General features: G+C 39.6%; 1 protein-coding gene across 1 annotated transcript in view; it reads left to right on the forward strand.

The window, feature by feature from the left end:
- LOC124789986 (venom carboxylesterase-6-like) overlaps positions 1–14,902 on the forward strand; it is a 57,578-nt gene that overhangs the window by 4,843 nt on the left and 37,833 nt on the right. Inside the window, exons 2-4 of the mRNA XM_047257529.1 lie at positions 2,752–2,895; positions 11,325–11,469; positions 13,276–13,461. Coding sequence (XP_047113485.1) covers positions 2,752–2,895; positions 11,325–11,469; positions 13,276–13,461 — 475 coding nt within the window. The remainder of the gene's footprint in view (positions 1–2,751; positions 2,896–11,324; positions 11,470–13,275; positions 13,462–14,902) is intronic.

The following is a 14,902-nucleotide window of genomic DNA, read 5'->3' on the forward strand; positions in this document are numbered from 1 at the left end:
TATTGACTTCAAAAGATACAGGGTTATGGATAAAAAACGAACTGTTTTGTTTTCAAGTGACATGCATTCTAACGTTCTTATTTTCCACGACATTCAGCGAGAACCTTCGCAACAGATACCACTAGCTGTTCAAGTGTTGCACTCTTCGATAACAAAATCGCTTGTTCCAGTTAAAATGCGCATCGTTCCAACTACAAAGACCATGGCTGACTGAATAGTTGCGTACGACTATCATCAACACTCTTAATACTCGCCTCTCAGAGAGTCATCAGATTTTGGAAACATTAATGATCTGTACTATACACGAAGTATTAGCTTCACCCATGCAACGACCATTCACTATGTGAGAATCCTTGTCCATCCATTTCACTGTGTCCTTAACTTATCTGAATTTCCATAAGCACGATTCTTCACTATTCTGGTATGTCACGGAACCTGTCACGCTCTCCCAGGTGACACCAAATGAAAAGCTATAAAAAGGAATTAGGTGGGACCTTAGCGTCCCATAAATATCATTTTCGATCATATCGGTAGAGGAAAACAGTTTAACAAGTAAGAACGAAATGTGGATGGTTGCCTATCTCGACTTTCTTGTCAAGTGCTTAGTGGAAACATGTGCTAGTTAAACAAGGATAGATGGAATCTTCATACCCAAGACGGCCACAGTGCTTAAAAATGTAGTTGCTCCTAGTTTTGTATCATCCTCTGGAGCATCATAGCAGCGTACGTTCGTCATTTAGATAACTTTTCGAAATTATTTGCATTGTTTTCTACGGTAAAGAGCAGAAGGAGCACCATTGTGTCATTCAGAACAAAGTCCTTTTACGCATTAGGCTGGGTTACTTTGAAACTAAATCCTCGTCGTGACGTCCTGAACATGACCATTGCGAAGACGGAGGAAATATTGATTTCAACAGTGGGTATAGGACGAGTCCAAACGCCCAAAACGACTTTGTTCGAATTGACTTAAATTGTGGGAGCGTTCGCCAACTTGCCAACTTGCAGCTACTTTCATATCGTAAAACACGAGGGTTGAAACTTTAATAGTGGCAACTATTTATTTACAGCTCGTACAGAGTAGATACGTGTTTCAAAGTTTTACTGAAATTATCATCACTTCTGTTTCTATGCTATTCATTTATGATACATAACCTAAGACCATCTTAGAGACAGAAGTGATGACAGTTTCTGCAGGACCTGACCATCATTTTTCAGAACAATGCTCAAGCATGTACAGTGCAAGCTGTTAATGATTTGTTTGACTGATGAGGCTACTAAGTGCTGTACCACCTACTGCACTCCCCTGACTTAAGCCCTCGTGAGTTCAACTCGATTTCTAAACTGAAGGAAAAACACTTCACGGCATTCGCTTCAGAAGTGCTACAGATTCGTAGGGCAATAGACCGCGCCGCTCGAACTGTCAACACAACTTTGAACGCGTATCTATTTTCGCACGAGCTGTAAATAAATAGTTGCCACTATTAAAATTCCAACCCAGCTAAACTGAGATTGCTGAAATCATAGGGAATAATTCCTACATTAATTTACATTCTTGCTACAGAATGTTCAGATACGCAATTCCATAGGAATGTGTTTAACTGCTTCGTATTTTTATAAAATTTATCATTTTCACATAACTTGTGAGAGACATTCTTGGGTATTTTTTGTTGGGAAATACCTTAGTCTTACGTCTTTTCGGATGCTTAACCTTTATTTGATTTCAGTTGATCACGTACAGTTTTGCCTCAATCCAGGAAACGAACAATATATATGTAATTCGAATGAAAACCAGTTTAATTTTCTTCAAGCTGAACGAAGGCTTTACTGAAGATTAGACACGAAAACACCTCCTTTGATTGGGACAATGTAACCGTTACTTTAGATGTCGCTTCTTTCTTCTCCACAGAGTTCTTTCTCCGATAAATTTAATGTTGTGGTTCTCAGTAAGCAACCAACTGTATTAACTTTCCTGTGAATCTGATACCATCTTTCCATCGCTTTGATTTCTTGAAGAAAGAGCCTCGTCTTGTTCTTTATAGACATCTCTCAAATTATCAGTCAAGAAAGAGAGGTGAATGTTCACAAAGTGAAACTTGAGCTTATCAAACAGCGTAACTTCCTGAGTATTTATAGCATGTTGCCTACAATAAATATGTAACATGGGTTCTCTTACTGCCAGACGAGTTTGTAAAAACCTCCGTCTGACTCCAGTTTTTATTTTTTGTTCGGAGCTATAACTGAAAAACATTTTTCCAATTTGATATTTAACAGACGCGCCTTTTTTTAAACTCACCTATGATGGATGAAGAAACTTCTCGTAGATGTACTTGAAACATTGCCTGTCTTCTGTTAAAGCTTTCATAGACTATTCAGTAGGCCCAGCCTATTGTGAAGAGAAGGTAACAGATTTCTTTTCGAATTCACAATGTCCTTACACAAAATCTTTTCTCGCTTGGCTTCATAGATATTCTTGCACGGCAGTACATTGTCTGAATGTTGATCACATGCGCTACTAATCTATTTAATTCAAATTATTAAATGAAATTGCACATGAAACTTGTATCACAAAAATAATTAATATGCAGTTGGTTAAATTTTGGATGATGTCTGTAAGTAGTGGTGGATATTTGGGCGTCTTCGTTTCATATTACTACTAAACGTAGTAAAAATCACAGTAATATGTGCCGTTCTTTGAAAATGTTTTCGCATCGTTGATTTGTGTAACAAGATGAGTTTCACTGTTTATTTCAGAGTCCTCAGCCTCCGGATACGTGGACACACATTCTCGATGCTACGACTCCTGGGCCGGTATGCACCCAGCACGCAGTGCTGATGACGGGATCGGCTGTCTCCGGCACTGAGGACTGCCTGTACCTTAACGTCTTCACTCCACAGGTACGTTTTCTTTCGTTATGTAGTCTATATCGTTGTAGGATACCGCAGTACTAATGTTTATTAAAACTGTAACGCCTAGAAAGAACCTCTCGTATCAGATCGATCTCAGTGGGTGTGTTAAACAGTGTACCAGCTAAAACTGATTACAACTGCAAAGAGATGGCGTCTACGTAGGTACAGCAGCGTTCTCCCTCCAACGACTGTTTTACTGCCGGTCCAGTGTACACATAGAATAACAATCCTCTTTTCACGCCCTAGTCAACAGCTGCTTGACTTTAAAGTCCTACGATTCTCCTAACAGCAGTCTGGTTTTTGTTCAAGTTGGAAAAATATTTCATATTCCATCACTATTACCTTCGGAATTGCAAGTATATTCCAGTCAACATTTCAAGAACTGTCACCCAAATCTGCAAATGCATAAACATATATTGACCTTTCTTCAGTCGGAAGATTGTAAGTACTGCCTCGCATGTTCATAAATTCTCACAAACTCAAATTTATGTTCCCTGAGGTCGACTTCTAACAATTTTTGATTCTCCTTTTCATAATACATGTTAGTACTTTGCAACTGTGATGTATTAATCCAACATTTCTTTAATATTGGCAACTGTCACTACCAACCGTCTTTGGAATTGTAATTATTGTTACATTCTTCTAGAAGTCGGAGTGTATTTCCCATGATATCTTGCATCCCGTGATGAATGGTTTTGTCACGGTATGTACCACCAAAGGTCAAAATAATTATGAGGGAATAACGCCTATTGGGCGTCTAGTCTATTCATAGGTATTTCAGGGCTCCATCAATCTACTCTCGTGGCATCGCATCTCAACTACAGTTATCATCTTTCAATCTTGCGCAATATTGGCTTCACGTCGTTTCCTTTGTATAACACTTAAATGTTCCTGTATTCCATCCATCTTTCAACTTTCCATTATTTATGAAATAGCAGTGCCTATATTATTAAGAAGTACAATGGAATGTACATTGCCGAATGTGACACATGGACGTATTGAAGTCTGGGTCTGACATGATTCGTACAAAATGAATGTGGAAACTGAACGTCATACATTTACGAGATGACGTATAGAAAGAAAGTTTCATTCGGATGTGGGAATAATGTGAACGAAAATTTGCATCGTATAGTTCAGCAATAGCCTGGTGGCGCAAATGCGCCAGACCCCAACTACTAATAAAGTTAATGAATTACTCACGTGAAAAAAATTCTGGTACAAGAAAACGAGTCAATTTTACTTGAATGTATTCGAGATCTTTACAGAGTAGACGCCTCAGTTGTCGGGAAATGCGTAAAGATACAGAAAATAAAATCCAAACATTAGATACTGAAACATTAAGAAGGATACAAAAGTTGAGTGAGGATACCTGAGTATGTACACCTTGAAGAAACCTCAATATATCACGGTATGTGTGAAATAAAGCTCTCCACAAAGGAAAATATTGACAAAAATTAAAAGGAAACATGGATCACACTAAGTACACAGCACGAAATAAAAGAAGGCATTTACAATCATTTCCAGCAGGCCCAGTGATAATAATGCACAGGAAGTCTTCTCAAACATTTTCAGAAAAGAGCTCAACAATCCTGACTCAGATGAAGACTGATCAAAAAGTTTTGGAAGCATTTATATAACATAGTCCCTAAAATAAATCGCCGGGCCCATATTGAATACCAGAAGAGATTTATCATATCTTCCAACAACAAATTAAAATTAAATTATTATGTATATATAGTGAACTAGTGAACACTGCCACAGAAATCCCAATTGACTGTGTAGAAGGAATTACGGTTTTAGTTCCAAAAAAAAATACAGTGTATCCATGGAAAACCATAGATCATTAACTTTGCTGAGCAGTGATTGTAAGATCATGGCACGTGTACTACATCAGAGGCTCAAGAATGTAACGTATATAGTTAGTTACCGCTCCTTCTAAAACAAGCGTCGGCCAGGATAGAACGATTGTACAGATTGTGGTGATTATAGAGATACAACAGCCATAGTAGATGTTCTCAAATTAAAATCTTCTGTAACGTCACAAGGCTTTCAAAAAGCCTTTGGTAGAGTAAACCAACATTACTTATTCGAAACGATGAAGGTAATGAGTTTTCCGCAACGATTTAGCACATTAATACTCAGAATATCAAGCTAAGATTCATCCAGAATCCTAATAAACAGCCAGCTAACGAGAACATTTAACTTCTGTTGCTCGGTAAGACAAGGATCTCCAATGACATTGGCCCTGTTTGCCACCGTATTTGAACCTCTGCTAGTCACTCAGGTAAAACAGCTAAGAGTAATAAACATAATGCTCAAAGTAACGTATGTAGGGCAAACACTGATGACATGGGTCTCAATAGTGATGAAATTCGTCGAATTTCAGATGTCATCCCCGAAGATATACATAATCAGATAAAAAAGTAAGAGCCTACGGAATATCAGACCAGCTGTGTGGCTGGATTGAAGAGTTTTTAGCAAACAGAACACAGCATGTTGTTATCAATGGAGAGACGTCTACAGACGTTAAAGTAACCTCTGGCGTGCCACAGGGGAGTGTTATGGGACCATTGCTTTTCACAATATATATAAATGACCTAGTAGATAGTGTCGGAAGTTCCATGCGGCTTTTCGCGGATGATGCTGTAGTATACAGAGAAGTTGCAGCATTAGAAAATTGTAGCGAAATGCAGGAAGATCTGCAGCGGATAGGCACTTGGTGCAGGGAGTGGCAACTGACCCTTAACATAGACAAATGTAATGTATTTCGAATACATAGAAAGAAGGATCCTTTATTGTATGATTATATGATAGCGGAACAAACACTGGTAGCAGTTACTTCTGTAAAATATCTGGGAGTATGCGTGCGGAACCATTTGAAGTGGAATGATCATATAAAATTAATTGTTGGTAAGGCGGGTACCAGGTTGAGATTCATTGGGAGAGTGCTTAGAAAATGTAGTCCATCAACAAAGGAGGTGGCTTACAAAACACTCGTTCGACCTATACTTGAGTATTGCTCATCAGTGTGGGATCCGTACCAGATCGGTCTGACGGAGGAGATAGAGAAGATCCAAAGAAGAGCGGCGCGTTTCGTCACAGGGTTATTTGGTAACCGTGATAGCGTTACGGAGATGTTTAATAAACTCAAGTGGCAGACTCTGCAAGAGAGGCGCTCTACATCGCGGTGTAGCTTGCTCGCCAGGTTTCGAGAGGGTGCGTTTCTGAATGAGGTATCGAATATATTGCTTCCCCTTACTTATACCTCCCGAGGAGATCACGAATGTAAAATTAGAGAGATTAGAGCGCGCACGGAGGCTTTCAGACAGTCGTTCTTCCCGCGAACCATACGCGACTGGAACAGGAAAGGGAGGTAATGACAGTGGCACGTAAAGTGCCCTCCGCCACACACCGTTGGGTGGCTTGCGGAGTATCAATGTAGATGTAGATATACAAAATCAGCTATGTTCCTTAAGGGATACCGATTCCTCCAGACACAGGTACCAGAATTATGTCGGCCTGAACTCACTTTGTAACCCGTCAAAACATACTGAAAGTTAAATTTGGGACTGTAACTATCTCTGCAGAAAGTGGCGGAATAAACCTCGTGGATATTACCATAAAGTCTAAAGCATTATTTGTACAATAAAGATCGTTTAACACTGTAACATATCTCTTGCTCAACGAAATTACTCCAGTCAGTGTGAACCTCCAATTAAAGTGCAACATCTCCCTAACGGATTACATCATCTTAAACAATTTTTAATTGTATTCAGTTATATACAGATAAACATTCCTTAATAGAATATGACGAAGACAAGGGAAATACATCTTAAACTGATGGAAAACAAAAGTAAAGGTCCCGAGTTCGAGTCTCGGTCCATCGCACAGTTTTATCTGCCCGGAAGTTTCGTGAAAGCGCACACTCCTCTGCAGAGTGAAAATTTCATTCTGGAAGCATCCCCCAGGCCGTGACTAAGCCATGTGTCCGCAATATCCTTTCTTCCAGAAGTGCTACTCTTGCAAGGTTCGCAGGAGAGCTTCTGTGAAGTTTTGAAGTTAGGTGACGAGGTACTGACGGAAGTAAAGCTGTAAGGACGGAACGTAAGTCGTGCTTGGGTAGCTCAGATGGTAGAATACTTGCCCGCTAAAGGCAAAGGTCCCGAATTCGAGTCTCGGTCCGGAACTCAGATTTAATCTACCAGGAAGTTTCATGTCAGTGCACACTTCTCTGCAGTGTGAAAATTTCATTCTGGAAAGATCTCTGGCTCTCATTACAACCTAAAAAAAGGAAAAGTTTCCTAATTTATTAAAATTTACGATTACGTTACAAAAAAAGTAACTCACTGAAATCGAATAGAAAAAAGTTAGTTTAGAAAGTTTCAACAGATCCCAACAAATCTCACAGGTCATCGCCAATGGACATACATTAAAAACTGATGCAATTTACACGCGCAGACCCCAATGAAATAAACACAAATGTGTATCCCCAGAACTATCCATAATTAAGACTCAAGCGTGACATGCTGCAATGTGCACAACAATCCATAAACTGTTTATTTTGTTCATATATTGCTATGATGTAATTGTGTAGCGTTGTATTGTTAAATAAAGTTTTGAAAGAAAATAGCTGCTAAGGTGACCGCTCGCGTAAAGCGGGATATCTGGGTTCGAGTCCTGGTATGGCATATACTCTCACTGTCATTACTCCAATATACAGTCAACGGTGGTTCCTTTTCGCATTTGCGAATGCTTCCTGCGTGCTTCCATACTTTGTTTAATACTAGGGTCAAATATTTTTCAAGCTCGTCCCGTTGCCTTGGCTGTCAGCAGGGTCGGTGATTTCTGTCACTGCCAGTGACCAGATGTAAGAGTCCATGAAATCATTTGTAGTCATCACTTTCCGTATTTTTGCTACTGGTAACAGCATTTTAATTCTATTTGAATTGACAGCCCATCGACAATGAAGTCATTAGCCGCGGAGCACAAGTTCTAGCAGGGGAGAAATCCAGTATTTCTTTTCACGGGACCCAACACCGACGTAAGCACTGACCATGTAACGTGCCGCCTGGCGGTACCCTAGATCGAACTTACAACGACAATGGATCGTACTGTACCAACGTCGCTATGTCGTTAATGTATGGCTTCCTGCCGCGCAAAATACTTGGGCGAACCAATCGACAACTACAGTTTTAATTTGGTACAGTTTTTAATTTCACAGTCTACGTTATGACTGCGGATCGCTATCTGATTTTAGACGATACCAGTCGTAGTGGAGCGTCTGGCGACTACTCGAAGTCTAGCTCGTATCATAATCGCACTCTCAAGGAACAGATTGAAGACAGATCACCCTTAGCATAATTACTAATGGGGAAACCTCAACCACTGACTATGCAGCCGGCTTCAATATCGAATAATGAAAGACAGCACCCTTACTTTACGCAACGTCGAGATCGAACAATGACACGATTACACTACGATTAGACACATCCAATCATTCTAATGACAATGATCACCAATATCAAGCAGTAATTACGTGATAGGCCAATTTAGATAGCAACTCTCGTTATCTAAACTACTGGTCAAATCAAAGCAACAAATCTCTTTAAATACAGTACCTATTTAGATTATGTCGAGATAAATGTCACATCTAGCTCTCAATTGTTCTCCCACACAATGAAATTCTCACAACGCAGTACATTATCTCTGGAAAAGATATGTAACTTTGATAACGACTTACAAAATTCCTATTCCATATATCGTCGTGTTATGACCAGTTTGTATTAAGACGCTTTTACCGACATTTATATGGATTAAAATAGTTTATATTTCCACTAAATCTCTTTCCGCTTAGCACAGCGTTGCCACGTAAATAACACGGCGTCACGTACTCCACCGATTTATCAATCTTTGTTATAGGTATAATCGTTGACTGTTCTGTAATAGCCGGCCGCTGTGGCCGAGCGGTTCTAGGCGCTTCAGTCCGGAACCGCGCTGCTGCTACGGTCGCAGGTTCGAATCCTGCCCCGGGCATGGATGTGTGTGATGTCCTTAGGTTAGTTAGGTTTAAGTAGTTTTAAGTTCTGGGGGACTGATGACCACAGATGTTAAGTCCCATAGTACTCGGAGCCATTTGAACCTCTTTTTTCGTAATAAATTGCGACAACTTCAATTCTGATTGCATTTACTGAGGACACGCTTTCTATATATGAAATCGTTTTAACTGTATAGAATATCTACCCTCCGTAGGTTTGTCGTGGTTCCACTCAATCAATGAGTTGTGCAAACTTACAAATACCAGAGTATACTTGTGTCCTGCAACGCGGTATTAAGATCTCTGGAATTCACCCTTCTCTTTTCCCGCAGAATATATATACACACACCAGATACTAATTAAATACACGTAAGGTTTATGTCAATCGAAGAAAACTTAAATTTATTTCTCTAGGTATTTCAATACAATCTCATTCACGTAAGTGAGCGAGTGCCATCAAAGATTACACCCCACAACACCGAAATTTAGTAATAAAAAAAATTAAACAAAAACCCTAAGTGCCACCGCCATTTTAAATCTAACCTTAAGTGACAATTTAAAACAATTCTGAACCTCTTCAGGCGTTGACAATACGCGACCCGCTAAGTTGCCTACTTGAATTTCTCTCTCGTCACTTTGGCTAATCAAGTTTTTGATTAGCTGTCTGCTGCTTGTAAAATGGTTCCTTTATTTTCTCGTCGCTTATCCACTCAACTACTGGTGCACTCTATCACAATATAGTGAAACAGTTCGAATTTATTCGAGCCAATTCTCTGTCCGATGTAAGATAGTATTTAAACAACAACTACAAACATGTATGTGTTCCAGGCTTTCCCTTCTCCACACACACACACACACACACACACACACACACACACACACACACACACATCAACCACTACCAAACCACTTCAATAAAACGCTTAACAATCCAATTACCTCTGGGCTAGTCCCGACCACCAATCGTACAACACGGACAGGATATCGGTTCCACCGATTCCCAAAAACTCAGCACCTACAAATCTACTTCTCTCTCTAACCAGGCTCACGCTGGATTTACCACAGCAAACTTTACGACCGAAACTGTCCACAAGACAACAATCAATTGATAGCTCGTGCACCTAAATTCTCCAAAACCGGTGTATCACCAGCGACTATTCAGAAAATCCCACAGAATCTCTGTATATTTCGTTGCTCAGCGTTGGGAGGAAACAACCGTCACAGCCACGTATATGAGCAAGGGCCTAACAGACTAAATAGCCACGCTGCCTCCTCGGACTGTACCCAAATTAAAGTACTGGTACTACCAATCAAAACTCCTTTCCCTCTCCCAAGCCTTAACCGCCAGCTGCGGTTCCTCACTACACCACGCAGTGGGACGCTCTAGTACCAGACCTAGACGAACACCGATATATCCACGTAGTCGGTGGGAGGTCTACATGGGAACTAACCAGCTCTTTATGTCATGACATAGGAACCATTTAAAACGATCAAACACGCAGCGCCACGCCAACTTTTGACAGTTAATTATTATTCGTTGCTGCTGTCGGTTCTCTACGACAGCGGTCGGCTACTGCGCGTCGCTCAGGCAGCATCTCTGGACCCAGCGAAGGCGAGTTGTTGCATCGCTGAAGTCGCGCGCGCTCACCACCTGCTTTTCGTCGACGTTTGCGGCTCATCTGCAACATATTTTTTGTCTTAATACATCGTACACGTACATTTAAAGTAACCACCAGGTGTTATTATTAAGTTATCGTGTAGGATGCTCAGCACTAGTAAGGGCGAACGTAACCCGCGCGTTTTGACACGACACAACAAACTATGGGAAACGTCAATATGAGTAACAGGACAATCCTCAGAACCTCTTCGTAGTCGGAACTTTAAACTGTAATCTGCCTTCTTTCGTAATTTACTTGGCATTAATGTCTAAAAAAAGCACCTCATGAAAAAGTGATTTTCACGTAATTATGATGCGTTTAAAGTTCTCACTGCAGAATTTTGAATTCTCTACGCTATCTGAAATGTAAGCAGAGAAATTTTATGAAGAATTAATTAAAAATTAAAACTGCGTAGCGGCAAATAACGAAGGGAAGTTTTTAAAGTATAATGAAGACTCTTATTTCTTTATTTGACTAACTGATTACTTCCAGAAATCTACACTCACAATAAAACCTTTGCTAGATTTTACTGTTTTCATTTCATAGGTTTTAATGTTTTCATAGTAGTTATTTATTATGAAATAGTTTATTTAATCATCTATTTAGGTCATTTAAAAAACAACGTGGTTTCGGTCTCATAACTAATATTTTTCCGAAGGATTAGGTCTATGTATCGTGTTTACGAGGTATACAGATGTAGTATAGCATTATCATTTTTCTTTCAGCTGAAACATGCGGAGCCGCTTCCAGTCATGTTCTGGATTCACGGAGGTGGCTGGATTGATGGTAGTGGAATCGGTTATGAGCCAGACTTCCTAATGAACCACGACATCGTTCTTGTCACTATTAACTACCGTCTTGGTGCTCTGGGTAAGTAAAAGCAAGGAGCAGTAGATTCATAGTATTTTCTACCTGACAAAAAGCAGTTACAAGAAATGGAACGTAATATTCCATGGTTAATTATATTTAAGTCAGTATTATCACTGCTCCATTCTTCGGAAGCATGTGAACGACGTTGCATGTTACACTGTCCCAACAAACAACGATGTTCAGTTAGTCTTACACGATAGATACTTTGAGCTCGGAGCCCTACAGTCATAATCTTCCATGCTACATGACATTAGGTAACACTACAATCAAAGCCTGAAGGCAATGGAAAATGTTGGTGAAAGACGTCATGTCAAGATTTCGTAAACTTTATGCGTCTGTGATAGATAAGAACCTGATCTCATTATTTCCGCAACCCATAGATCCCCTGATGTCAGCTGGAAAAAATTCTGGCTCCGCTCCTTGTACCGGGTCGGACAATCCAGAGGTCCAATCTTCTTGTGAGAACGTGTCCACCAATCACTCTCAAACAAATCTCACACATATTCCCTGGTGCTGTAACAGCTAAATTAAACATAATGAAAAAGGTAACACTGAGGTTTAAGAACGATATTCATCTCAAGTGGCAATATCGTTCCAATCCTTTTCTGGCCATTATGATTTTGCTTTCCCCTGTTTGAGTAAAATCACATCAAGTGAATGCTGGAAATATGTTTAAAATATGCACTCATCCCGTTCAGCTAGTGAGACAACGCAATAAGCTCTATCCCTTCCGTCCATCACAAACAAGTAAAACTTTTCTAGGTCTTGCGCAGTAGTTCGCCATGTCCCTGATCCGTACACTTCACGAACGAGTTTAACTGCATGTTGTATAGGGAAGTCACCTTACAAACCTGGTTCTCATGTATCTTCCACCTAAAAATGGTTTCTGTTTGTAAGATACTGAGATTTTATCTTAAAAGTAACAGTTTTGCCCCGGATTACATTCTACACAAGAAGATATTGCAAATAAATAGAAGAGAAAACTGATAATAGATTCAGAGTGGACAAGTTTAGTTTCAGGAAGAACAGTGTGTCTTTAATGTGCGACACTATCCATAAATTATTTTCCCACATTTATTTGCAACTGCTCCCTAGTAAATTTTTGTGTTTGAGAGATGGAATCACATACGTTTTCATCGAATTTATACATTACAGGTAACATAATACTAAATTATTGCTCCTTTTCCTGAGATTATTATTTTATCTAAATGTCGCATTGTTTAGAAGGCGTAAGTGTGTGGGAAAAAACATCTGTAACCTTTAGAAAAACAAACCGAAGACGAGTCAGATCGGTACAGTACTCAACCGGCATAGAAAAACTCACTGAAACGCTTTGCACAGACCAATACACAAAAATTTAAGGTTATAAGAGCACATTGATGACTAAGTTATATAAATCAAAATACTGAATTATTCGAATAGTGAAGCAGCTCTACGTCCAGAGATCTTTCACAACTGCATTTGACACTACACAACAGTAACAGGGAAAATAAGGATAAATATTACACACAAGTGGGTTTTTATTGTTGGAATCACGACACAACAGAAAAAATAACAGTTCTGGATAGTTAGGTTTTAGGTCAGTCGACTCGAGTTTATGAAGACATCATGCATTACACAGATAATTTACTGGGAAATATGACCATGTATTCTTGTGGTAACTCAAAAACAGTTGCGTTTTCTGGGAAACAATGAATTGCACTTAACAGTGTCTTAAATAGAATAAATGATTGTTTCTTCTATAAATTCATTCTGGTAAATAGCGTTGTGGTAACTCTAACTGAAAAGGATCGTTTTATTTCGAAGGTTTCCTGAGTACAGAAGACGCTGCATCCCCAGGAAATTTTGGCCTGAAGGACCAGGTGGCGGCTCTCAGGTGGGTCAGAGAGAACATCGAGGCGTTTGGCGGCGACCCCGGCAGTGTGACCATCTTTGGCGAGAGTGCAGGTGGCGCCAGCGTACACTACCACATGCTGTCCCCACTCTCCAGAGGTGAGTCTCCAAACACGGAACCAGAATGGAGAACCAGGATGCCATCGCCACAGTAAACATGAAGAACCATCGGGATTCAACTCGTGTGTGGTAGTTTAGCGAATTATTTCTTGACTTTAATTATATTCGTACTATTACAGCCCCAGTTTACAACCTCACAGTTTATGCCTTCATCATTTATTTTACTACTCAAGTAGTAAATCTCATCTACTACTTTTACTGTCTCTTCTCCAAATCTCTATTCCCTTGACATCACCTGATTTAGTTCGACTACACTCCACTGTAATTGTTTTATAAATTACACTATGAAATGGACGGCTGTATCAGTAATTTTTATTGGTGATGATCAGTTTCAGTGTATCATCAGACTGTCATCGGGTCTCCTTGTTTTCTTGAGTAGTTTATCCATTACTGTAGATTCATACCCACTGCTAGTAGCCACATGCTGTAAGATGTTGAGTTCTCTATGTGCTTCTTAGACATGGAAGATCTAAACAACGTATGGAGCATGGCATGGAAAATGTATGACATGAAGACTCACATATGACAACATCTGTAGTAGTAGGTTTTCTAATATGTTTTGTTAATGCTTCCTGTTAAGTCTGGTTATCCTCATACAAAGAAAACTGGTAGTGTTTCTCTTTTATATTTCAATTGTGAAACTGATATTAGGACGCAGTTCATTAAACTTGTCATGTAAACTTTGACTGACTGCTGAACAGTGTAAGTGTGTCATCGACATATTTCTTTGTAATAGATGATGTTACTACTCAGTGCCTGTAACTCAGTGGACACTTTTTTTCCTAAGATCATCAATGGAAATGTTTCCTAGAGTTCTCACTAGGCAGTTATGCATTATTAAGCCAAAGGGTTGTTTATAGAAGACCCAATTGCATGTCAGCCGGCGTGGCCGAGCGGTTCTAGGCGCTTCAGTCTGGGACCGCGCGACCGCTACGGTCGCAGGTTCGAATCCTGTGTCGGGTATGGATGTGCGTAATGTCGTTAGGTTAGTTAGGGTTAAGTAGTTCTATGTTCTGGAGGACGGATGACCTCAGATCTTAAATCCCATAATCCTCAGAGCCATTTGAACCATTGTACCCAATTGCATGAAAAATAATTTCGAGAGGAAACTGTATTAAGAAGATCACACAGCTTCACAAGTTGGTGACTATTCAATTTATTGTATGTCATTAGAGTTTTTTTTTTAAATTTTAATTTTTTCCTCAACTAGTAAATTTGTATATATATTAGTCACAATTAATGACAGCACTTTGGCCTCAACTGAGACTCCAGTGTCTCGGATAAGCAGTTCTAGTTCCGTTGTATTTTTAGCACATGGCTGTTTATAAATGATTAGATTTCTGTTGTGATCTGAATCAGTTTTTTACTTAAATGATTGGGTTGAATTCGAAGCTTAGAAGCACTTGTTTCATGACTATAC

Source organism: Schistocerca piceifrons, chromosome 3 (genome assembly GCF_021461385.2).
Source record: "Schistocerca piceifrons isolate TAMUIC-IGC-003096 chromosome 3, iqSchPice1.1, whole genome shotgun sequence".
NCBI lineage: Eukaryota > Metazoa > Arthropoda > Insecta > Orthoptera > Acrididae > Schistocerca > Schistocerca piceifrons.